The sequence below is a fragment of the Chiroxiphia lanceolata genome, chromosome 8 (genome assembly GCF_009829145.1).
Source record: "Chiroxiphia lanceolata isolate bChiLan1 chromosome 8, bChiLan1.pri, whole genome shotgun sequence".
Classification (NCBI taxonomy): Eukaryota; Metazoa; Chordata; class Aves; order Passeriformes; family Pipridae; genus Chiroxiphia; species Chiroxiphia lanceolata.
In genome coordinates, this window is record NC_045644.1 from 10,193,517 (window position 1) to 10,219,751 (window position 26,235).

Consider the following 26,235-nt stretch of genomic DNA (forward strand, 5'->3'; position numbering starts at 1 on the left):
GCTCAGAATCATACTCTGGACATATATCCTGGACACTAATTATAAAACAAATGTGGACTCTCAGTTTCAGATGCTCTGAACCCATCAAGTCTGAATGTCTCAGGTAGACCAAAAAAAAAATCCTATTCCTTCCTTTCTTTCTGTAGATTTCCTCCACTTCCTCTTCTTACCTCATCAAGGTGAAGAATGATATGATGGCCTATAAACAAAAGCATGTGCAGAGGTACTTCCAGCAGAAACATCTGCTTCAGCTGTCTACACCTTACATAAGGTTTTTGTTTACACCATGGCATTAGAGTAGGATCAGTGCATTTCCTTTCTCTTTCCAAGAATAGATTCATGAAGTTGAGTGATGGATAATACAAAAAAATTGTAGGAGAATTCGGAGAAAAAAGGAATACATTACAAGTTAGTGTGTGTTCAGCAGCTTTCTGCAGCAGAACTGAGAAAAACAGAGAAACCTTTTCACTACAGTTCAGGAAGATAAAGATCATACACTCCAGTGCTGTTCCTGTGGCACATGCTTCACATCAGGTTGTGCATATTTAGAAGTTTCAAATGAATTTTGTGGCTTTTACTTATGAGCAGAGTAGATGCCTATCATAAGTGCAGTGGCTCAGGCATGCTGCACCAAACCAGAAAAAGGGATCTTACCAATTTCCTCAGGAAGATGTGTGAGAAGATTCTCTCCGAGCCCGAGGTGCGTCAGATTGGTAAGGTGACCGATACCTCTGGGAAGGGTGGTCAGCTGATTGTTAGTCAGAACCAATTTCTAAGGGAAAAACACATTTATAAAAATTGTCTTAAGGACTTTTGCTCAGAGTGACAGCAAGTAACAAGATATAAAGCTGATAAATGGATGGGTTCCACTCTCCTGCATTTGAACAAGAAAAATTTCAACCATTCAACAACATTTCAAACCTCTATTAGGCATCACTAAACTTAAAAATAAAATAGTGGATAATATGACACATACCTAAGCATAAAAGATTTCATGAGCATGACTGAAATCGGGGGCTATTCCTGTGGTGGTATCGTAGTTATGGTACAACAGTTAAAAGCTTCAAAAATTGTTTGTTCAATATTAACTAATAAAGCTGGGGAACAATCAGTGGGGACTAATAGTGGGTGAAGCTGCACAAGATTCTTAACTTTTGGTTCTATGTCCGGTCCCAAATAGCTGCAATTAAATTAGCATGGTGTAAATAAAGGGCGTAAGATGTTTATCACGACCAATTATTGTTTCACCTGCAGATCCTTGAGGTAAGCTATTTCATTTGGCAAGGATTCCAGTTTGTTTTCCTCTAGATCTAACTCTCGGAGTTTCCGTAGATTTCCAATTCCATGGGGAAGTTTCTTTAGGAGATTGTTTGACAAGATAAGAACCTAAAAAAAAAAAAAAAAATAAAAAACACAACCAAACACACAGAATTTCAGCAACATAGTAAGTAAGTAACAGGTTAAGACACAATCTTTTTATATTTTCGAGCAATGAAATCCAACATTAGCCTACACTTACATTATATGGAAGTAATGAAAATTTAAAAAACAAACAAACAAACAAAAAAAACAACCAACAACAAGTCAGTGATTTAACATAATTTTTTTAAAGTCTTTAATGATACAAACACATACATTTAGGGCATACGTCTTTCAAATATTATTATATGTAATAATAAATGCAAAGCAAGACCAAAAATTACCTTATTTCTTCAAATGACCAAAGAAAAACAACTTCTTCCTGGACTTGCCTATCATTTTGTTAAGCTTCCTTATAGCTATCTCATAGTCGTGTTTTATATTATTTGCTGTGCTTGCCAAGACCTCCTTAAAAAGCTTAGTATTGCCTCTTCTCCCCATGTCCCTTTGGTTAGGAGCAGCAGCAAATAAACATACAGAAGGGAGCACCTAAGCAGAACATCAGCACAACACAGGTACCCCCTGGCTTTCCAAAACAGTCTCCTATCACACACCCATCCCTACTACAATGCTATCCTCTTGTTTTCATCCTGCTTTCTAAGTTGAAGTATAAATATCTCAGGTTCAAGAAATGTATCCCTATTTACGGTGTCAACAGAGTTATTCATTATTCCACAGGCAAGTTAACAGGAGGTTACACTAATATACCATTTTTTCTCCAAAGAAGTCCTGCAGTTCTTAAAAGTCATCAAGCCTCAGCACAGCGAGTAGTCAGGTAATTACTTACTGATTAAACAATGCTTATATGTAGTTATTTAAGAAGGCACATTGAAACAAGAGCATGTGACAGAGCAGCCAGTGTGGACCCTGATCCCAGCCACACACAACCAGCCAAGGTTGTAAATGCCTGTCCCAACTCTCACTGGCTTCATGTAACATGGAAACACCAAAGGCAGGAACAGAACAAAAACAAGGTTAAAATCAAAGTGAAAATCAAAATGAAAAAAAGCCAAAGCATTAGCACAAGCAGTATTTCAGTGACCTTCCTTTATGCACTACGATATACACAAAATGGTAAGAATAGTAATGTTTTAATCACGTACAAAAAACAAAGGCAGGAACAGAAAATATTACCTACGTGCAAAGCAGCTGACTTAGCACTGCTGTGGGAACCTTCCCTTTTGTGTAAACACTGCCCAAACAGCTCTTTGTATTTGGTTCTTTAATTACAGAGAAAAACAGTGGCAATGGATCTGCAGACCATGCAGCTCATCAGCTTCAGCAAATCCAGTTGTTAGGTTACTAACTTCCCATTCACATCAACCACAGCCTTAACTTAAAAGGGAACTGGCCCACTAAATAGCTGTTACTCTGTCATATAAATTTTGCCCCAAATTACAGGAATAATTAATCATTCACAGCTGAAGTCACATTGGAAAAAATCACAATTTCAAATATGCCATTTGCTATTGTTCTTTACCAGATTTTTCCCAGCAACTCATAGAGGCTACAAAGTTCCCTCAACTGCCCAAACAAGTACCTCTACCTTTATGTCCCTCCAAGGCAACTAATTTGTCTCTGCTGACAGTACCTTGGGAAACAGGACAAGGGGACACAACAGGTTTAGTCCACGGCTTCAACCTACAAGTTTTTCCCCCCTCAAAGGCTGAGAATTGCCACCTGGCTGCCTACAAGGTTCACAGCACTACATTTAAGACACCTCTGGCCATAGACTATTTAATTATGTTTTTCTGATCCCTGCTGCTTCCATGATGGTCTCCAGGAATTGAACCAAGTACAGTGCCACTGCATTTATGAAACTAACTTTCTGTTGAGAAAGATTTTCTTTCTATATAGCTCAAAATATATCTGTGCTTAGTTGTTTGTGCACAGACACTCATCTAGAGCTTAAAGAACATTCAAAAAGCTGTTGATGAAAGCCATAAAGAGATGCAACAGCAGATTAAGTAGCACACATACACATTTATTTGGTTTTATTTGACCCAAAAATAATATAACTTAAACCTGAGGCAAAAAATGCCTATTTTGAGGGATTCACTTAGCTGTTAGTTTACACTCTTCTCACCTCAAGAGAAACAAGCCCAGATACATCCTCAGGGATTTTTGTGAGCTGATTAGTCGCTAAGTTCAGTTCTACCATACTAGTCCAAGTCCCGAAGTCCAAGGGGAGAGAGGTCAGCTGATTGTCCTGTGATTTAACATATCAAACACTTAGGGTCTGTGCTTGCAAGAAGCTGGCAAGAGATTAAACAAGCTGCTTACAAAAATACTTCATAACAACAACAAATAGTCGGTAATTAGATCAGAAGAATACATTGATAATTGGCCAGTTTTTTTTCAAATTCCTCCAAACATAAGTAGTACCATCCTAGAGCTATAGATCTGACTCTCTGTCACTAATATGGATATGGACTGAAGTAGAAAAATTAAAAGTAAATTATTCTCAAGAATCTGAACATCTTACTGCTCAAAATGTTGCTGTAATACTTGATCTAGACCAGACATCACAAAATCTTTAAAAAAAATGCTCATACAAAGTCCTCATAAACAAATGAGTATATGATAAAAACCAGTCAATGCAAATTGGGATTCCATTTGTGTCAAACTATATTCTAAAAGAGTAGCTGATCTTCGCTACTGCTCAAACATTTCTTTTTTAAAATAATTTAAGAACTTGAAATAAATCTATTCATAGAGAAACATAATTTCTTTTCCCTACTTCTCTTCACTCTATATAGCACACTTTAAAAGTTCCTTTGCTGTGCTGTACAGCTACTGCCCAAAGTCTCTAAACGTACGTTTTGAAAGAATACATAAAAAAAAAAACCATAATTTCATTTATAATTTAAACTGTAACAGTGTGTGAGGGAGAAATAAACTTATCTACATGCTTGTGTCCCACATGAATATTCAAGAACCTTGCAACCAACTTTCTTATTTTCATTGTTCAAACTCAAGCAAATGTGACAAAATCTTAACTAAAAAGCATAAAGACAAATTAATAACATCTTGATAGTACAATTTTTAACTCATACAGAATTGTTTCTGTATGTGACAGCAGCAGCATCCAGTTCGGTGTGATAAATTCATTCCTTATATCATTAAGTCTGCCAGAATTCATGGAGCAGCAAACAGTGTTCCTCATTGATTTTACACAGTAGCATGTTTCTGTGCCTCACCTTCATGTTCAGCTTACTTAATACTTTAGCTCTAGAGAAAATTCCAAAGGGGATTTTATTGATGCGGTTGTGCTCCATATTGAGAGAGTAGATTGTGGAGAACTGGGACGGGCCACCCACAGGATAGGACTGGAAGCAGTTCCTGGCCAGTGTTAAACTAGTCAGTTTGACAAGGCTGGATAAAAGACCCTGTAGAAAGAAGAAAACCACCCAGGAACTTAGGACAGATTTATTTGAATACATCTTGCTTCCCTTATGGGTCTAATTAGAAATGTTTTTCCCCCCTTAATTCCATCCCCTAAGTAAGTGTTGCAACACACAAACCAGCGTTAAATTTGATAAAACTTCCATCAGCAACAATCTCTGCTCACAGTCATCAGCCATTACCTTATTTCCCCCTTCCTCCCTGCATATTGACAGAAACAGACAAAAAAAAAAGTACCACATTTAAAATCATGAGTTTAGGAGATTTTGGAGCTCTTTTATCCTCTGAAAGTAATCTTTGTAATGACACATTGCTACAGAAGTGCAGGGACAGCGTGTCCATCCTGAGCAGCAGTCCCAGCTCCGGCCAACGCTGCCCATCTGCTGCTCACCCAGTTCTGACACCACAGCTAAGAGTGGGGCCCAAAGATGTATCAGCGTCGTGCACTGGCTTCCACAACAGGCCTTTGACACTTCCATTGCAAATCTTTGTTAATTTAATAAAAATCCATATTGTGATCACAACTGGTAGAAGCTTCTTGTCAGGCTGGGCCGTAACAGTTTCAGATAATCAGACAGAACAGACAAAAAGAATGGGAAGGGTTTGGAAACTCCATGTTTTTTTCCAGTTTATAAAATATTCCTAAGTATTTAGTACTCCATCTTTTTTTTTCCTTTCCCCCTTAAGAAATGAAAAGCAAGAAGCCTGAAGTTACTCTGGTTGTCCATTGAATCCAGAGTTTAATTTCTCTTCAGAGTTTAATTAGATTCTGAAATCTCAGCAGTGCATATCTCAGTTTATCTGTCAGTTACGTGCCAAGCACGTTGCTGGAACTGTGGAGATGAATAATGAGATCTAAATTACTGCTGAAGTGCCACCTTTGCTTATTACTACACCAACTTGAATTCAGCCCTATTTGATTAAGTATTACAGAAATTGGAGATTTATGCATGGCATTACATACCATAAATAATGCAACATCTGCAATCAGGAACGAGTGGTAACAAGATAATGATTTCAACCATATTCCTAATGTCAGTATTGCTGGATTGCAATTTGAGTGCTATATTCACTGTAAAACATGGATTTCCTGTTCCACCAGGAAAGCTTTGCCTACTTTTATAAATAGTTTATTAACATTATTTTAAATGAAACAGGATCAAATATGGACTTGTCTACATGTCATGGCTAAAACTTTAGACACTGGGGGCATCTCAGCAAGTATCAGTGAAGCACTTTTCCCCCACAGATAAAATAATGGATCTTCAAATCAGTATTAATCTAACCTAATCATTAGCTGGTATAATCTTTGATAAGGAAATATTGCTTCTACCTATACTTTAATTAACAGATATTCTTTGTCCTAGGGTTAAGCAGTCCCCGAGCTCTGTTATTAACACACTATATTGCTTCAAATGGATCTTGGCATTTCAAAAAGCCATTTTTGAAGTCTGCTTGCATACTAAAAAAATATCAAAAATATGTTAGCTAATACACTGTAATAGCCTAGAGTAATTAAACACACTTGAAGAGAAGCAAGGGAGTTTTGGCAGTACAAAGAGAACAATGCTCTTACATCTATGAGAGCTGTGGCAGCGCTGCCTTCTCCCCGCCCGTCCTTTTAAGATAAAATATTTATTAGTCATTGTGTCAGCAGCTTCAGCTATGTTTTGAAATTTAGAAATTTCCTCTAAGAGTACAGTTCTTTGTATTATAGCACAGCATGTTTTATTTTGAACAGATTACAGTATAAACTGTGTACTTGTGCAAGGTAGCAGCTTAAGTGTTAACATATTGTTGGCAAATATACCTGAAGAAGGCAGCACAGTCACAAAGAGGTTTGTACTACAACTGAAGGGAAGTAATCTTCCCTCACATTAGCTTTCTGTAATTACGCCATAGTTGTTTTTATAACACCTCTGGGTGGGGTGGGCTAGCTCAGTTCTCATCTTAAAAGCCCTGGTCACTTTCACTCAGTAGCATTTTCTTAAATTATAGTGTTGCCCAAATACTTATTAAATTCTCTGTTTTCAGTCTATCATTGTGGAGTTCAGAAACATATCTGAAGGAAAGTAGTCACTCACCGCACTTCATTACTGTAAGTACTTTGCCTAACTCCACATGCATTTTGTTTTTTTTTCTTCTACATATAGTTCCCTATACCCATCTTTAGACAACCTTTTAACTCATTTTATAATAGTAATTTATACAACTTTGGGGTGTGGAAATGATAGTTTAAGAAAGCAGTTTGGATCATCATTAAAACAGAAGAGACTATAAACTTTATGTTGTGTCCTGAAATCTTCATTTTAAAAGGTTCTAAAGAAATGGAATAAATATCCAAGATAAGAAACAATCACATCAATCTTTTTTTCTGTTATCAGAGCAATTATTTCCAGGCACTAATGCTTCATAAAACAGAAACACTAAGAAACACTTATGTAGCTGAACTGGGGGAACCTGGACTCATTACTTAAGGTTCTCTAAAGAGACAGGACAGCAAATACAATCTCATGTTGCTCCCAGTTTTGACTGAAGTGGTATGATATTAGTTCTACCATACTAGTATGATATACCTAATATGTACAGAATTGCAATAATTCACATTACACACGTGTAGATTAAAACAAGGGGTATTCCTCAAAGTTAGGATGCAAGACGAAATCACTTCACATGTTCCACTCCCCTTACAAAACACCAATGCCCTACAGCAGCATTCCCTCCCCAGTCCACTCCTCCTAATTCTCACCTCTGGCAAAGTAGAAATGTTGTTGTTCTCCAAGTTCAGTTCATCAAGTTCACTGCATTTTGCTAAAGACTTCGGAATTGCTGACAGCCTATTGTACCTCAGGCCAAGGCGACTTAGACTGGACAGATTTCCTACAGGTAGAAAACAGGTATTAATATATTGTTAGAATCACACAGAGGCATGGAATAAGGTTTGACATCTGATTCTTCTATTGTCTCACACTCTACACTTCAAAATTTCATATGGCAAAAGGGAACTATTATCCCAAAACAAGAGATACATCGATTCCAGTGCTTTCCAATGCTGAAGTCAACCATGCAGAAGTAGACTGTGCATATTAAATATTCTTCTGAAGTTGTGCATAATACAGTAACCAAGCAAGGCTTATGTTCTATTGTAGAAGTCCTGATCCTTCTACCAACAAAACAGGCTATCATTTTCCAGATGTCCCCAAAATTACTTTTTCCAATTATGGATAGTATCATTCAATGCCATGACTCATATTACCAGAACTTGGGCATACATCATACAGCTCAGGTCCTGGCAAAACAATTTCCTCTACAGGGAAAAAAAACAAAAACAAAAACAAAAAAAACAAGAAACAAAAAACAAAACAAAACAAAACAAACAAAAAAAACAACAACAAAAAAACACACAAAAAAAAAAACCTTTACCATCCTCCAGTAGCAACAAAGCTTTTAAAAAGTGATAGGAAAAAACCCAAAACTTTCAGGTTTTCTGAGTGATACTGAAGGGAAAGTCTGGAGGAAGTCTGCAAAAATCTGGACAATATGCACGTAAAAATATTTTTAAATATTGCCAGGCTGATGGTCCTGGTTGATATGTCTTTGTGTCAGGAAAAAATATCAACTTGAAAATTTCCCATCTGAAGCTCCCTTTAGCCCCAGCTCTAACTTTATCTAAGAAGTACTAAAGACCAAAATCAACTGCTTAAGGATGTTGTTGAACTACAGGGTACTGGGGCATTTAGCCTCTCCTGCAGGTAATAAGACCTTGAACTTCACTGAAAAGTCAGCTGGCAAATAGTACAAAGAAACTTGTCTTCTGGCTCATCCCTACAGTCAGAAAAGGTGTCTGTAATTTGTAACTCATCTGTAATGTGTAATTCACACCACTGGAGCTTGGGAAAACGTTCACACTATCAGTTCCTGGCAAAACATTTGCTATTTTACACTCACTTTTACAACCACTCATGGCACAACATGTTTGTTCTGCAAACTGAAGCACCAGACAGACACATCAGAAAATAAACATAAGATTTAACAAACAGCAGCATGAAAAACCAGAAATAATTTTGAAATATGAAGGATCTTAACATGTACAGTCTAACTACTCATTAAATGAAGGCTGTATGAATGTCTATGCATATGTACTTACACAAAGGTTACTGGAACACAGCAAAGGAAGAAGTAAATGTAGTGTATGTCTGCTAGACAGAGGAAAATTTTCAACAAAGCAAGTAGGAAAATATCTCTTTCCTGAGCTTGGTCAAAATATACTCTAAAAATGCCCCTACATCAACAAATAGCTGGGAATGTAGTTAATAAAAACTGGAAATTGGGAGTGCTGTATGATTCACTGTAGTTACCAAAATGAAGAGTCACAAGAGCAGTGAAAGTAAAAAAAAACAAAACAAAAAAAGCACAGAACAAAAAAACCTAACACCCCCCCCCCCAAATACTGGCGGGAGGGGGGACCCAAAACCCACAAAACCCCTTATATAGCACAAAAGTTATCTACATCTTACAAATCAAGAAAGAAAAGAGGATAAATTTTCAGTGCATATCTGAGATTCAGCTAACAAGCTTGGCAACAAATTTTACTTAGTACCATCAATAACTAAACAAAAGTCAAACCAGGTAGCCACCCAGCATTACTTAATTAGTAGTATCTCCTATTAGGATTTTTATTTATATTTCTTTAAGTGCTTTTTTTCTATGCAAGTATACAATTAACTTTTGCAGAAGCAACAAAGAAAATCCTCCCTTAATCCAAAAAACCCCACATTTAAAATCCAGAGCTATCAATATTGCTCTCCAACGCACAAACTTTCATCTTTTCATGTTAAATCCTACGATGGCTATATGTACTAAAGAGAATAATTAAGACCTATTCTGATGCTACAACCCACTAGTATAAAGATACACATTGGTACATAACTTAGCTATTTCGTGCCATATTTGTGAGATCTGGCATTCCTGGCTGAATAGAAAACTGGCCTCATTTTACACAACAAACATCCTATTGCAAGGTACCAAGATCACCAGGATTTTCCATCCTAGGGATGAACAAAACACATCCTGACTGTATTTCTCTGGATTGTTATTTAATGCTTTACTAAAAAAGTAATAACAAACTTTACACAAAATAAGACATCAACCTGCTATTGCTTTTCACTATTTAAACTTTGAGCTAGATGCTGATCTGTTTTTTTTCAGGCAAAAAGAATGAGCAGGGAAGTAGACAGCATGATGCCAACTGTTGCTTAGCAATACAACATTGCTATGCCAGTTCCCAGATTGTGAGCACAGGTTGTATGTATATGGCTCCCTTCCTACCAGCAATGTGGCATTTCAGAAAAATTAAACAAGGCAGCCATTAGAGAAAGTCAAAATGTACCATAATTTTCCAGGAGAGAATGACACACGCTGGCTATCCTCATGACATTATCAAAAAGGAGGCATAAATAGCAGCTCCCAGTAATTTTTTTCTTATCATAAGTAGCATTTCTTAATGGAACTTTATCACTGTTTCTCTACTAGTTATCTTTCTCCTCCATGGGAAAGGCATGCAAAGGCATAACAGAAGACACATCCTGCATGTACCACATTCCTCCTATTTTATACACCACAGCACTAAATACAGTTAATTCCTGAGAACAAAACCAGTAAGATTTCAGCTGAAGCTTCATCAAGTAGCACCTCTCCCACTGCTCCTGGAAGGACTGTCCTGCACGCAGCTGATGGAGGTAGCACAGGCCACCTTCTCATTTCAAGCCAAAATTTATTTATAGCCGATTTATTGCCATTTAGTCTTCTGTCAACAAGACTTGTATCTTTTCATCCTCAGAGTTTATACTCACACCTCATTGTGATTGAAGTGAGAAACCCTTATCAGTTTTAATCTTCACAGGTTGGACAAGACCTTATTATTTAAATGTTAGTCTTGTCTTCACAAAACAGGATGACCCTTAGAACTCTTCCCTCTGTTCAGTGTGTTGAAATTTACTTTTTTTTTTTAAAATGAATGCTTGGAACAATAATGTTAATCTTTGGCTCCATGGCCAGCTGCTGGTCTGCTGGATAACACAAAGACCAAGTGACAAACTCTGGTTTACAACAGAGGCTGTCACAAGTTGCTAAATAGCATGCCTTGTGCATCAAGTGATTCCATTTACAGATCCCTGAGCTCAGGGTTACCTAGCTAATACTCATATTTGGAGCTACTTTACAGTGCCTGCACTCATCTCCATCATTTCCAGTTCAGCTACTGGTTTCTGGGATGGCAGCACATTAGGTACTCTGCTGTCAGGTTAAGGCTAAGAAAAAAGGCATGGAAGGCAACAACTGATCATCATCAACTCAGTCAGACTGTCATCAGGATCATTTGCAGATGTACTTTTGTCACTGAAGCCATACCTGAGCAGCTCCTTTAAAACATCTCCTTGCAGGTAGTGACTCAGAAAACACAGAACTAGATGTTCATCAACATGACAGTTTGATAACCACAAGCCAAAAGCAGCTACTAGCAGGAAAAGCAACAAGTAAAACCCCTTCCAACTTGTTTTCTTAGAGAGCTCATTACAAAAAGCCTTGTAAACTCACCTGCCTTATTCATTGGTACTTCTAAAAATAAGATAGTCAAGCCTGACTAAGCCCTAAACTCACACCAGGCCCAAGAAAGTCAGTGAAAAATTGTTTTAGTTCAACTTGTGGTGTGCACAGTCACTCTTGGGAATCAGGTTTCACACAGATGCCTTCTTTCACGCACCAGCAGAGTATTAACACCCAACAGCAGGTTCCCCTTGGCCAAGCTCTCAGGTCTGAAGCAACCTTAGCACAGAATTCACAATCCCTTCACTGGAGTGACTGAATGTCTCTCTCAGGATCAGCTGTTTCATTTACACAGAAATTAATTAAAAATACTTGGAAGCATGCAAATCCAGAAACATTAAATTAGACTCAACTACAATAAAAGGGACTCTAAATAGATCGTTTCAATTAAATTCTTTATTAAAGGTACCTCAAAAATAATAGTCAAAGGAAAGACAGGTGTTTGCCAACCCCAAAACAAAGGGAAGGCTGGAAATAAAGCAGGAAACTACACTTAAAAAAACACACATTTTAGAAAGACCACCTAAAGTGGTTCACCAAGTAGAAACAATACATCTCTTTTTTGAATATTTCAAAATCAAGAGAAAAAAAGAACTGGAATGTTGGATAACAAAGAAACACAAATTCCTAATCCAAAGTCCCACCAGTGCTTCTAATGGGAATGACAAATGCTCTCTTCTGAGGTTTACCACACCTCTTCCTTTCCCTCCCCTAGTTAAAATAATCCTTCAAATTCCCAATCCTTAGATGAAGGGTCATTATTATTGTAAAATGTTACTGCAGCATTACTAAAAGATGGAATAATTACTCTGTTTCATAGAACTTAGTTCACTGAGCTAGTTTGCTATCAGGATCAGTTGCTTTCTTCTAAATAAACCAAAAGCATCAGGTCAATTATAAATCTGTTCACTAGAGAAAACTTCTGAAGATAGCATTAAAAACATAAACTGGACTTACAAGAGCTGTGCACACCAAAACTCCACAGGATCATAATCAAAAGTAGAAATTAACCTCATCACGCAATAGAAAATTGCAAGAACTTGCTACACACATCATGGCACTATTAAGTATTTCTGATGGTCTAAATTCTATAAATATTCTTAGATTTTGATTTGACTCAAGCTGGCACACACTGAGTAGCCACCTACTAAAGAACATGTTTTACAGGACCACACATTACTTCATAGAGCATCATTCACTTAATTCAGTGAGGGATCTTCTTCTAATGAAGAGAAACTGCTGGTTTGCATACAAAAGATACCAGGTGTCATTTCTAACAAATAGAAAGCAAGATGTACTGCCAAAATTAATTAGAAGGTTTTTTAAAAAAAATTAACCCTGATGTTGCTTTAAAAAACAAACAAACAAAAGAATTAAATTTAATACACCACATGGCACTGATCTTGTAGTGAGAATAATAAAGATGACAGTATGAAAGAAAAAGCCAAAAGAACTTCAGTGAGTATATTGCAAAGGAAGTGGGACCTATGGGCCTTAAAAGAATTTCAAATTCTATAGGAGATACAGGCTAGAGATGGCCAGCTATGGATAGAGATTAAACACTACATTCAAATACCGCAGCAGTGCTCCTAGTCTAAAATAGCTGTGAGTCAGGAGATGCCTGCACTACACTTTGTACTTACTCTATACTAGTTTTTCCAGATGTCAGCCATACTCTGTGACAACTGTTTAAGTGTTTTGCAGATTTTTAGGTGAAAGGAGCTGTTGGCATGTTTAATCTAATCTCTTATCAGAAAGCAAACTGGTTCCCCTGATAGCTGTAGAGTAAAAGCAAAGGCTTCAGATAAAGTGTTTTAACCTTCAGTTGCATTCCACAAGCAAAGACAATCAGTCTGCCAATGTCCAACAGGGCAATAGCACTGACTGGTCCAACAAGACACCCCAAAAGGGATCTCAGTGATCTTGTTGCAGAGGAAAGGAGAACAAAATCACGTGCATCATTCATCTGATTTGGAGGCAACCCCTTCCTAAACTGAAGCCTATAGGTTTGTATGAATTTAAACTCATCATCATCCGAGATGAAATCCTTTCTACACTCCATACATCCCTAATGTTTAATATGCTCTGACTACAGGCTGATGCTTTAGGGAAATAGCGAATGGTGACAGAAGGGTGATGGGGCTGGGAGGGCAAACACTTTTCAGGAAAACTGCAGAAGAGAAGAGAAACCCTCCTAATCATTGCTATCAACTACTAAAGCCAAAGCATGAAATGTAATTATACTCTTCCAAATGCAAAAGTATAGTTTAAAACAACACAATTGGACTTAATTGGACTTAATTTTACTGTTTTAGTAGTAAAGTGGCTTTTAGCATATTTTAATTTTTCTTTTCAGCCCCTAATACCTCCTGATATACGAGGCCAGTGTAGGAGGCAGATTCAGACTCACAAATTACCAAGGTCAGCAGGGTCCACCATTTTTTGCCCTGCTCAAACCAAAGCACATTTTCCTCCCTACACAAATTCTAGGAATTCTCATAAAGATGTTATCTATTAGAAAGCTATTTAACATGAATTTAAAATTACTCTCTATCACCCCTCCTAGTTTAAACGCCATCTGAAGAGAGCAGAGTTCTCTCTATTTTCAATCTAACAGTATCATCCAAAGACAAGCTTTCCCTCATTACTTCAAGATTAAGGCTAAAGCGTGACCATATCAGCAGCCAGTTATTTTCCAGCTCTGATTCAAGACTATAACATTGCTGACTGTGTATGTGTGAAAGGTGCACACAAGATGCTTGTAAAACTTGAGCAACAGAGGTTCAAGTCCCTGACATGCAACGCACACGACACCTGCATAAGGCAGAGCACAAACTCTTAGTGACATGTTCCTGAAACTGTCTAAGCAATGAAAATTCAACTTAAAATTCATTTGATATGCGTGGATCAAAATGCACGTAGTTCACAGACCTGCTTGTCTCAATTCTGATGTGTTCCCTTGAATCACTCTTCCCTTGTACCTTCTTCTCACACAAAGAAAACAAGATTATAGGCTTTTTCTTTCTGCAGTACACAAGTCATTCTGAAAATGCTGAGCTGCAGTTATAATATATCTGTACACATTGGTCTCTGCATCTAATTACCATGTGATGGTACACACATCCACTAAAATAAACTGTCCCCATCCTAATCTTATCAGGAAGAATATCCAACCAAAATACAAAATAAAAAATATTTTCATAGATACACATTGAATCAATAAACTTGAAATTGATAAGCCAACAGAAGCCAGCTTAACCTTTAAAGAAAACAATACATATGTATTTAACTGCACTGGCTTTGCATTGGAGATGTATTAATGAAAATAAAAAAGGGAAGTTATAATTAGCTGAAAATTATACAAAAATACAAAACCACTTCATACTGCAACAGAATGAAAAGTATTTGACCTTATTTGACCTTCAAAATACTTCAAAAGTATTTGACCCAGACCTTATTCTGGGCTACCAATGGAAGTGTTGCATTTTACTTAAGTCATCCTGCAAGCAGTGACACAAAGTAACAGAAATTTATTTAATTTTTCATTGGTAGTCTTTTTTTCCCTTTTCAAATTACTATTTAAAGCCTTTATGTGAAATTAAAGATTTATATAAATGTAAATCACATTATAAGAGTAGTTTATACCTAACTAGCAATGCAGTAAAAACATTAACCTTTCCCAAGTGAAAGATGTGTTTAATTTTTTAAGTCAGCCCTACTATATAAAGCGAACATATAAAATGTATGACATAAAAATATACATTCATAATTTTAGCTAATTAAGGAATTACTGCACATAGACCAGCATTCCACTTAGTATCTTCCATCCAGTTAAAAAAAAAAATGCTGCCAAACACCAGACACCAAGAGAAGAACCTAAGGAAAGGGAAAAAGACATCCCGAAACTTCCTCAAGAGCTGGGGAAAGATTCAGCAGCGTGTGGCTCAGTGATTTCCCAACTTTAGAATTAAAAATTTAGTATTTCCCAAATGTTATACTTTTCTTCTGCATAACTGCCACATCACCCCGTGAGCTTTTATCATCTGCAGCAACCTGTGCAAACATCGAGACCCAGATATTCCCTACCCATCGCAAGCTCTGCTTTTCACCAGTGTGAGGTCAACAACCCACAGCTTTGCCTCATCCCTGCCTTCCACTCTTGGAGGATGCAGTGAGCAGTCACTTCCCACTTACCCTCTCCTGCCACTTAAGGTTTTCCAGTCAATTTTGCTGCTTTACACCTACTAAGTCTAGAATTAAAGCCAATAAGAACCAGAAGCTTCTTTCCTTTTGAGACCACCAAGGCCTATAATAACAGCAAAATTAGAGTATAACAGTGGGAGCCGTTGCTTTCATATAAAAAAAAAAGGCTGAGCTTATTGCAATTGCCCAGTACTAGTAGAATCCAATTAAAGATGTTTCATTAACAACACAGTCCAAGAACAAACCACAGACAAAGGACTGAATGTTGATCAGATCTCCCAATGTGAGCCTATGGAAAAAGGCTTAATGCTTCAAAATACGGAGTGTTCACAGACCAAAGCACGAGGTCATGTACTTAAATGTTAAGAATATGGATATTGCCAAGAAAGCTGGAGTAGGAGCCTCTGCACTCTGCTCCATCAGAACAGTGGTAATTAATAACATCAAACCCATCAGTTGTGTATGAACATCGCCCCTGAGCACTGAGGGTGCTGCAGGTGCTCAGACATTTCAGAAAAAGACTCCCGTTTTTGCTAAGCCGGCCAAATTTAAAATACCATTTTAAAGCAGTTCCACATTTCTGCAGAAATATATTTACTTGTAGGGACTTAGAGCTCTCAACCACATTTCGTATAACCTGAGCTGTTCCAATTACATGTGTCTGGCTCTGGTCAACAACGCTTCATGTATTATCAGCTGTATGTTTAAAAAGCACTCCAGCGCTCTCAGAGGTACACTGGGGATAAACTTGTTAAAAGCCTAGTCTGGAGCACAGTTTCAACTTGCAAAAAAGGTAAAGCTACTCCACATAATATTTGCTTTCATGAGAGTTGTGATTTCATCTTCTGAGCTGATGTGCCACAGCGAAGGGCAGGAGTGTTGTGCAGCGCTGTAAATATGCCTCTCATTTTCCTAACCATCTCTTAGGAACAGTGCTACATCAGACAATGGAAAGTGTGCCCAGTGACGGAATTTTTTGTGCTTTTAAAGTATAGTTTTGGAACATTTACAACTGACTATTCTTTTTCTTATTAAAATGTTTGTTGCCTTAAATGTCCGTGAATATGGAACATTTGACTATAATCAAACTGCACATGTAAACACACAAAACTAGAAAATTACAAAGCAGACGAAGAATCTTTTTTTTTTTCAAAGCTGTAATTCCTTCTCAAGTAACTGCTTCTGCTCTTTTAAGTATGAAATTGTGAACACATTTGTACAGAATGCTAAAATTAAAAGTTCAAAGAGGAAATACTCACAATACGGTATTTGCAGAACAAAATTATCTAAACTATCTTGTAATCCTAAAAAACACTTTACTCCACCCAAAATTTGTTTTCTGTCTCAAAAGTCCAATTAATAATTTTAATATAAATGGTATGTTCTTCACCTTTTTTAATATATCTTTTGGGAATATTAGTGTGCCAGCTAAGTATACAGAGATAAGACACTGTGTAAATAAAAGTAGATAATAATTCCACCACCCCCCAAAAGGAAAAAAACCACCACAATACAGGGGGGTGCAATCTGCAATTAAAACACTAAACAGCTAAGATCCCACTATGATTTTAATTCAAGACTTGAGACTCTTGGAATGTGCCAAGCCATTCCACAAAGCTCATTTTTCTTACAGGAAGTGATCTAATATAAAAAGTACTTTACAATTTTCAATCAAGAGAAATACAGATATGAATGTATTAAGCCAATATCTATAAAGCAAGACATTAGGTCACTTCCTGACAACTAATATCTAAAATCGACATTTGTTACTGCACAAAAGTGTGCTTCTACACCATTAGTTGAAACAAGAACTTGGTATTTTTACAGAGTGGGTATATTGGCTCTGCTACCTCTGTAATCATTGCTGATGTATAATCCCTTCCCTGCCACTTCCCTGCATGTCACTCTCCAACGTCCCTTCAGCTCCAGCACATTTCAGTACACTCTGCTAGTTAGAAAACAAGCTTTTTTCTTTTCATCTGGCAGATTCAGAAATCTTTCTGTGGCAAAACCACAGTTAGTCCAGCAGTGACTTTAAGAGGGAGATGAGGGAAGGGGTCCTTTTTGTGGGGAGGGAGAAATAGAGAAGGGCTGTTTGATTTTCAAAGCAGGGTGACAAAAGCACTCCTCTCAAGAAAAAAAGAGGCCTCCATCAAAAGGGTATCAGTGGGGGAGGAGGGGGACAGACCTGGCAGTAATGGAAAGTCTGGTCCATAACAGGAGGCTCATAGGCTCACAGAACATTAAATATTGATAACGAGCAAATGTACTTGGTCTTTTTTGTTCCTGGTCTGCAACCCCCCAGTAGTCTGACTGAACTGGGGAAACATTAGCAGCACGTATACTGCGAGCATCCTGAAACCTAGAAGCATGTAAATGCAGCAAGAAAAGCCAGTTGTGCCAAAGACCAGGTAGGTATCCATGAGCAGGGAAGAGAGAAACTGGAGTGAGAGATGGAGAAGCTGGAAAGGCCACCCCACGGCTGCGCACGCAGGCGGCCACGCGCCAGTGACTCGCTGGGTTTTTCTCAGTACTCAAAGTTTCTCGCTGAACAATTCTAACCACAAAGCAGGCTGTAATCTAAAATCATGCCACAACTTGCTTTAATATGTTGAACCAAAACTGCGATGACTAAGAAATAAAGCCAATGTTGCTGAACTGGCTACGGCTGCCTTTTCTGCAACATGCATAAATGTAGGCTGATCCTTATCATTTAAGATGGAACTTAAAGTTTTTCCCTTCAGTATTAAATTCTGTTTAAGAACTGTACGTAGCACAAATACTGACTTCTGATTTTAAGTTTTTATTTAAATACTTAACTTTTTTTTAATGTACTTTTTGCAAGAGGTATTTTCCAGTGGAGCAAAAACTGAACCAGTGTAAGGTTAATGACACCACAGCTCACTGCCGTCTCTTACCCTTATTCAGCTGTCTTTGGTGGTTTATTGAGCTCTAAAGCATTGATATGCAGCTCAGATAAGCATGTTAATAGACAACTACATACATTTAAAAACAAGTAACTTCAAAACACTATAAAGACAATGCAAGGGAAAAACAAAACAAAGGAAATAGGCAAAAATCCAGTCCAACCAGGTATGAACCTGATTCAGTAGAAACCACCTAAGCTTACAAAAACTTTCTGAAGAAAGTTTAGTGGAAACTATCTTGATTGCGTAGTGAGCAATTTCGTATCCATCACAAATTACTCAACTGCCTCTCCTACCCAAAGACTTTCCCCTGTAAGCACAGTCTTACAGTATATTACAACTGAGATTTTTTTTGGTCCTCTGAGAAGCTCAGTGACTGCCAGTCACTAAACAATTTAGTAAATTGTACTACTGTATGCACAAGAATCAACAACAGTAGTCTCTAAGCCCTGACAACAGAAATCTCACACTTGCTTAGAGAATTTTTCCCACAATCAGCAGTTTATCCAGAGAAATTGCTTCCTAAATACAGCACAGACATTACAATAAATTTTATGTAAACAATTTCCAATTAGATTTACAAAATATCTGCAAAAATAAAGGCTGTGCTTATGAATTGTGTAAGTTAGATGCAAATTCCAGATGGAATGGGATCTCCAGAGTTTGAAAATACCATCAATCCAGGAAAAAAAGTTTAGTTTCAGTGGATGTATCATCAATGTAAAACTGTGTTCAGGTCAAACTTTCTCAACAAAAAGCAACAGTAACTCCACACTCAATAATTAACTGCTAGAAGAAAGGCTGGAGTGTTGTTAAGTGGTTGCTCTCGCTTCTGCTCATTCACTTTACTACACATTCAAGTACATTAATGAGATGTTCAACATTAAATAGTATTTAACTGATAACATTCATTCTTCTGAGTATGTTCTGGTGACAAAGACAGCTTAAAATCATGATGGCTTTGTTTTTTGTCTTTTTTAATCACAGCAGCCATCTTTTTCTGCCATGTGACTAAAACTCACTTAGTGAAATAGCAAAAGTCATATTTTGTTGCTTCGTCCTATGTCAGATTCTGAAACAGTGTTTAGCTTAGTCCATTATTCCCAATATAAGTTGTAAACCCCATGTATTCCGTAGCATTAGAGTATGATAATTTTGTGGACTTGGAAGGTTTTTTAGATGTTCTACCAAAGAACATAATATATACATAATTAATTTAAAACATTTATGATTTTAGTTCTATTTTTTTACCCAAAGATGTTAGTTAATATTATCTGCCAAAGTATTACACTTCAAATACAAGTCTTCTAGCATTTCATTTCTTTATATGCTGTTTTATCACAGAATGAACAAAGAACCAATAGACATTTTCTTAAACCACAGAACACCTTAAGATTTAGAAGTGATGGATTTTTTTTTTTGTATTCTCACTCTTAGACAATTTAAGGTAACATTTAAGGTAACAGGCACACCTTGCTTTTACTCTCAAGTGTAAAGCTGCCTTAAGTCGAACACCAGTCGCTCTACAGTCACCAACCAAATACTCATTCTTAAATTTATTACTCTTACTGAACATTTTGAAATAGTGATTTATTTTCTCTTCTACAGCCTCTACACATACCTATGGTTTCTGGCAGGTCCAAGAGCTCATTGTGCTGCAAGTCAAGGTTGGTGATCTGTGTGCAGCTTCCAATCTCTTCAGGAAGATGTTCAAGCTGATTGTGCGCTACATCCAGCGTTATGAGGTTACACAACTCACCTAAAAGCACACAAGAAAACCAAAACATCAAGGTCTTTCATGTACAGCTATAGATAATGACCTCCACACAGAGATTAACAAAATCAGACAGATATTGGGATAAGATGAAAAAAGGCTATTGCTAATATAAAATTACACATATAAAATAAAGTATTACAGGACCATAGTTTCATCAGTCAGATCTAAAACATGATCAATAATTTTGAAAAAACTCAGATAAAGCTTTTATAGATTCTCTGAATACATCTTATTTATTAATTGATTTTCTTCTGACAGTTCAAGCTATGGAATACAAGTACAAAACCTATACCTCACACTTATTTCAGGCTGACCAGAAGTTTAAAACACCACGGAGTAAATGAATTGTATTAAATTTTGAGAAATTATGATCTGTTTTTATACCAATAATTACTTTCAGACATAAAATCAACAATTAAGATACATAAAAATTATGTGGCTGACAACCTAGATAATCCAAAATCTCGAGTGTTATTTTTAATCATTTTTAGTCATCACAAAAAGGCAACATATGACAAGCAAGTGTATGCAAGCAATCTACAGCAAATAAAAGTTTGAAATAAAAGGCCTATCTGCTAAACCTTAAAAAATATTTGGATTTCCTTAGAGTTTAGAACTACTTTACACTGAACTGCTTCATTACTGACATTGACACGTAAATTTAAAAGCACAGCTAGGCACAACTCTACATACAGTAGTTTCACCCGTTTTAATGACAAACACACTGTGTTCCGAGCAAAACCTTTCTGGGTTTAAAAAAAAAAACCAAACAACCGTGTGCAGGAACACAGGTGTATGTTTTCGCGTTTTTTGCATCTGATGGAGGTGAAATTAATGCATGTGATTCCAACAGCATCAACTCTATCCTGTAAAGATGAGGTCACTGCATTGTGTATTAGAGCATGACTCAGTGAGTAACAAACTTGGAAATGGAGCAAATGTCTTTTGAGGAGCAAATGTTTATTTTTAAGCTTGTGGTGTATCTTTGACACAATCCTTTAAGGATTTTCCCACAGGCCTGCAGGACTAGCTTGGGCAAGTTCTGATGTGTAGAGTCAGATGTCTACCCATTAGACCAGCAGATAATCACAACCGGTGACTTAATAAATCATAAAATATTTATGAATTCAGACTCTGTATTGAGTTGCAGGCATCATGTAGCCACAATACTTACTACATATCACAGAACAAACGTGAAAAGCCAGGAAAAAAGTCAACCTCAACAGCTTCATTATTCCATTTTTCTTAGATTGTTAACATATAAATAATCTTATTTCCTGCATTTATTAACCCAAATTGGGATGTTTTTCTAGAAACTAGGCAAGTGGAAATGTAAAGGTGGTGGTTAAGTAGCTCCTCCATCACTGTGAGTGTCCCCTCCCTTACACAGCATTGAAGTGATTCCAGGCAACCAGAGCCAATAGTCAAACCTGCTGTATCCAGCACTGCATAAACCACACAGGTCAATGCCATTAACATGCAGAAGAAAGTAAATGCTAGAAAAAATTGAGCAAGAGTTAATGGTCTGTAGCAGAGACATCTTTTTATTATTCATGAAAACAAGTGGGCAAAGCATAGAAGGCAACAGAAGGAGGACAAAAAGTTCGAGGAAGACAAACATCCCTCCCTTAAAACAAACAAAGAAAAAAGAGCCCCAGAAAACTTCACTAAGATAACTCCAGAACCTTCAAACACTTCGGGACAGTAGTTTTCACTTCATGATTGCTGTTTTCATTTGTTTTCACTTCAGACCGTAACCAGTGACGTCAAATTTGAAATATGGCATAAATTTCATTTCATCGCACCAATTTCTCATTTACTTGACTCTTCCCACTCTACATCTGCTGAAGCTGAAGAAATACTTGGATTTTTGCAGCAACATGTGCTGCACTTCATTTTTCCACCTGCTGAAAACTTTGACAACAGCAAGCTACGTGTTCGAAACAAACACTAGCTAATTCTGGGGAGGGAAAACAAGAAAAGGGATGCCTGTGTCTCTTTAGTCAATTGAGGGCAAACTGACACTTTGGTCTAATTTGGATAGCCATACTTAATATTATTACATTTAATAAAAATTTGGAATGTTAAAATAGATTGAGGACAAATTTTAGACTCTAGAGCAGAAATCAAGCCAAAGTTAAAGCCCTGTCATGAAAGACACTGATTTAAGGAAAGCAAATTCGAAGGTACTGTAATAATCAGTTTTTAGTTCACATTGCTCAGTAAGGGATCTTAGTCTTGGACGTAAGAATACCTACGGTTTGACAGCATTTCACCAAAATGGTTTTTTCCCTTTAACAATAAAAGGAGAAGGAAGATGAAAGGCTGTTGGCACTGAAATTCCTTTAATACTTTAACTGGAATTGCTGAGACACAATACAGAGAGCGTGCAAGTCAACAAAAAGCACTTGAGGCACATTTCTCTTGTTGCTGTCCACAACACATGGAAAAAAAATCTTACATCCAATATGCTTAACAAGGTGAAATATGTTTAGGTCATGTTGTGGAGACTCATCTTCACATGCAAGGGCACAGAGAGGATCAGTTGTGGGTGTGAGAACCTAAATACAGGCTGTCCAAGTATGGGTGAGAGCCATGAGGGTGAGTAAATGGAAAAGCTCTTCAGAGCACCTCAGACTGAGAGCTGTTACGCATGCGGGGCCTGAACATCTACTGGGAGGTACAAGGAAGAACAACTTTGGATGGTAAGAGTTGCTATGGAATATTTATGGTAGGGGAAAGGGAGGAATCAATGTGGTTTAGGAAGCACAAGTGTGGGAAAACATGGGAATAAGGAAATAAAAGGGTCCAGTCCCTTACACACCAATGCTGGTCATGCCCTATGGCCAACCAGCACCATTTGCCCTGTCTTCTCCTTAAACTCTCTTTTCCTGGGTGAGAAGCTCCGTGTTATGCATGCACAGAGGTCTGAGTACCAGGAACACTGCAGGTAACATGACCAGTACTAATAAAACCTCCCAGTACAAGGGATGAGAACCCCCTCTGGACACAGAGAGGGCGCTGCCAGACCAGCGTCTATGGAACAGGGGCAGCTCCTTCCCCACTGACTGACAGCTGGGACTTGTCCTGTGAATGAACACACTGTGCACAGCACTGCTGAACAACAGTAGCTCTGTCAGAAATTACACCAGGATAAACACATGGCAGAAACAATCTATACAACAAATAATGATCTGCAAGAACAAAGAGGTCAAACTGAAGGCCATCTGCATAATGCTCTTCCTAGGAGCCGATGTTTCCAGTGAGTGGAAGTGTCCATCTTATTGTCCGAACAGCAGCAATTGTACTGAAGGAAATGCTTATCAAAAAAAAAAAAAAAAAAAAAGTGAAAATAAGTTTCACCAAGATACAACTGAAATCTGGCATTTTTGTTTTGCCAGGGTAAGAAGCATATGTCAAAATCAAAATGAAAGTTTTCCTAAAAGAAAGATTTGTGCAGGTAAAAAAAGGAAAATGGCTAATGAGCAAGGAGCTCATGATCTTTTTCATATTAAAAGAATCAACATTTTCACTTTTCTGGTGTACTTCATAAACTTTGCTGAAACACATTTGTATCTTGATTTAACAGAAATATGTCCGCTAGAAAGGTGCTGCAGACCAAAGTCAGCCTTAACCAGAAAGCAGTTTCCTAAAGAAAAACCCATTCCTGTTCACACAACACCAGCATCACTTCCCTAAAGGATTGTTCAAACACCCAAAATCACTGCAGGAAGAGAAGTACTACTTTAGGGAAATACTAACCACAGGTAAAATGAACTAACTTTGTCTTGTCTATTTTTTGTCCAAAACAGACAAGATTTAAGCTCACAGTGGTGAATAAAGATTTTAAAGTAGAAGCAATGCCCTAGGAAATACATTAAACAGTTTCTCTATACATAACTTTCATAAAACAGTCAGGTACATCCTATCATGTAGTTTTTAAAAATTTGTATTTTAAAAGGCTCTACAAGATAAAAAAATTCCCATAATGCACAGGTATTTCTCAGAGAAAACAGCTTGTGAGTACTCCAAGCACCCTCCAGTTAAAAAACTTGTTAAAAATACAGCTAAGTATTCATCACAAGAATCCTTAAGAGAGGTGGGGTGAGCCATCACGTCACTGTTGTTCTCATACACACAAAGAATAAATGTTATAGTACAACAAAGCTAAATATACCTGCTGAAAAGGCCAGCACTATGAAATGACTAATATTTTCTGCATAATGAGGCAGAATTATAGTTCCATTTCATAGCCAACTTTGAAAGCCTGTTATGAAAAGAGGACCAGGCAACATGCCCTGACTTACATAACTCTGAAAATTCTTTTTGGCCATTTAAAACACAAAATATAGCTTCTTAAAAAAGTATTAAGGTACATACAAATTAACAGTCATGCATGGAAACAGTATATAGGTCAATAGCAAGGAGGCTTCAGCATCTCCTAATTCACTCAGTGAGCACCACTCTTGGATGGCAAACACAATTTGTAATGTAGCCTGTTTTCTGCTGGATTAACACCGGGCCTTCCCATGCTTAAGCAGATTGAAAATTATGAAATCCTTCACAACATGATAAATCCTGGGCCAGATGACACAGCAAAGGATCAAGACTCTTATGGAAAGTACAAGGAAGAGGAGAATGCAAATATTAGTGGGACTTCAGGATGGTGTGTTAGAACACTAGTTGGAAGCTAATTTGTAAGGATCAATTATCCCAAATCAGCAATGTTGGGAACAAGTTACAAAGTAACTTTGTATGTTCTCTGCTGGCAAAGAAAAAAAAGAAAAAGGAAAAAGAATTTTCAGTCTATACGACCCTTTGGAACAAGTGTCCTGATTTTAGAAAAAAAAATTTAAAACAATTTTACAGTTTCAGAATCTTTTCTCTCTAGATAAAATCTGAGCGCATCACTTGACAGACAGCCTGAGGTCTTTGCTGTGCATTACCAACTGCCCAACAGAACAGGTAAGCAGTCTGAGCTATTCTGAATCATTACTGCATATCTATAACTTACACAGAAGAGTTACTGAATAGAAAGAATTAAATTTTAATATGGTCACAAGTGACTTATGTACCAAAGTTAAAATACTCATGCAAGTAAAAAATAAGCACGGTAATATTATTTACAATATGTAGGATGCACAACAGGATCTAGTTGTGGGAACTAGTCAAAAATACAGAAATTAAGCTCAACTGAAAAGAAAGACTCAAAATCTGGTCTAAAACAAGCTTCAACAAGACAACAGCAAAACACTTTTTATTTATTGTTTATAACTGAAAATAACAAATATAAATAAAATTAAAAACATGTTCAAACAACATCTCAAACAGTCTTAGCAAGGGTTCAAGGGGGGGGTTGAGGTGGACAGTAGAACCTCATTTGAGAGCCAAGACAAAAGTGAAGTCTTGCTTATAGCAGGGAATAACCCTGTAAAGAGGTTATCTCAAACCAGCCAGTGAGAAACAGCTCTGCAGGGAAGGACCAGGGGGTTCTAGTGGTGCTGCATCTGGGGTAACATCTGGGATCCTGCCCATTCTGAGTGTGGAACAAGCTCTCAAATAATAAAGGCTAACAAGGGGTCAGCCTGAGGGAAGCGATTATTTCCCTCTGTTCAGCACTTATGAAAGTATTCAAACAGTTAAAATAATTGCAGCATTGATTAAAAAAAAAGCTGGACTTCTAACAAGCTGTGAGTATTTACTGGAATTACACTTGGGGCATCATCCCAGTAAGCTCTGCAAGCAGATCAAAAAGGCAGGACTACTTAATCATTATCCTAAAGCCAGTCTGAAGAAAATGTAATCAGGAGGAATTTGACTAGCTGACAAGACAAAACTGCATCCCCACAAGAGCTTTCACAGGAATCAGAACCCAGATACCAAAGCTGAAGCTGGTCAAAA

The 26,235-nt window shown here is 37.3% G+C and overlaps 1 protein-coding gene across 3 annotated transcripts in view; it reads right to left on the reverse strand.

Moving 5' to 3' along the window:
- SHOC2 (SHOC2 leucine rich repeat scaffold protein) overlaps positions 1-26,235 on the reverse strand; it is a 65,261-nt gene that overhangs the window by 5,809 nt on the left and 33,217 nt on the right. For all 3 annotated transcript variants that reach the window (XM_032694655.1, XM_032694656.1, XM_032694657.1), the window contains exons 3-8: positions 20,179-20,316; positions 7,574-7,704; positions 4,620-4,808; positions 3,506-3,628; positions 1,249-1,386; positions 655-772 (exon numbers count right to left, since the gene is read on the reverse strand). In XM_032694655.1, the coding sequence (XP_032550546.1) occupies positions 655-772; positions 1,249-1,386; positions 3,506-3,628; positions 4,620-4,808; positions 7,574-7,704; positions 20,179-20,316 (837 nt within the window). The remainder of the gene's footprint in view (positions 1-654; positions 773-1,248; positions 1,387-3,505; positions 3,629-4,619; positions 4,809-7,573; positions 7,705-20,178; positions 20,317-26,235) is intronic.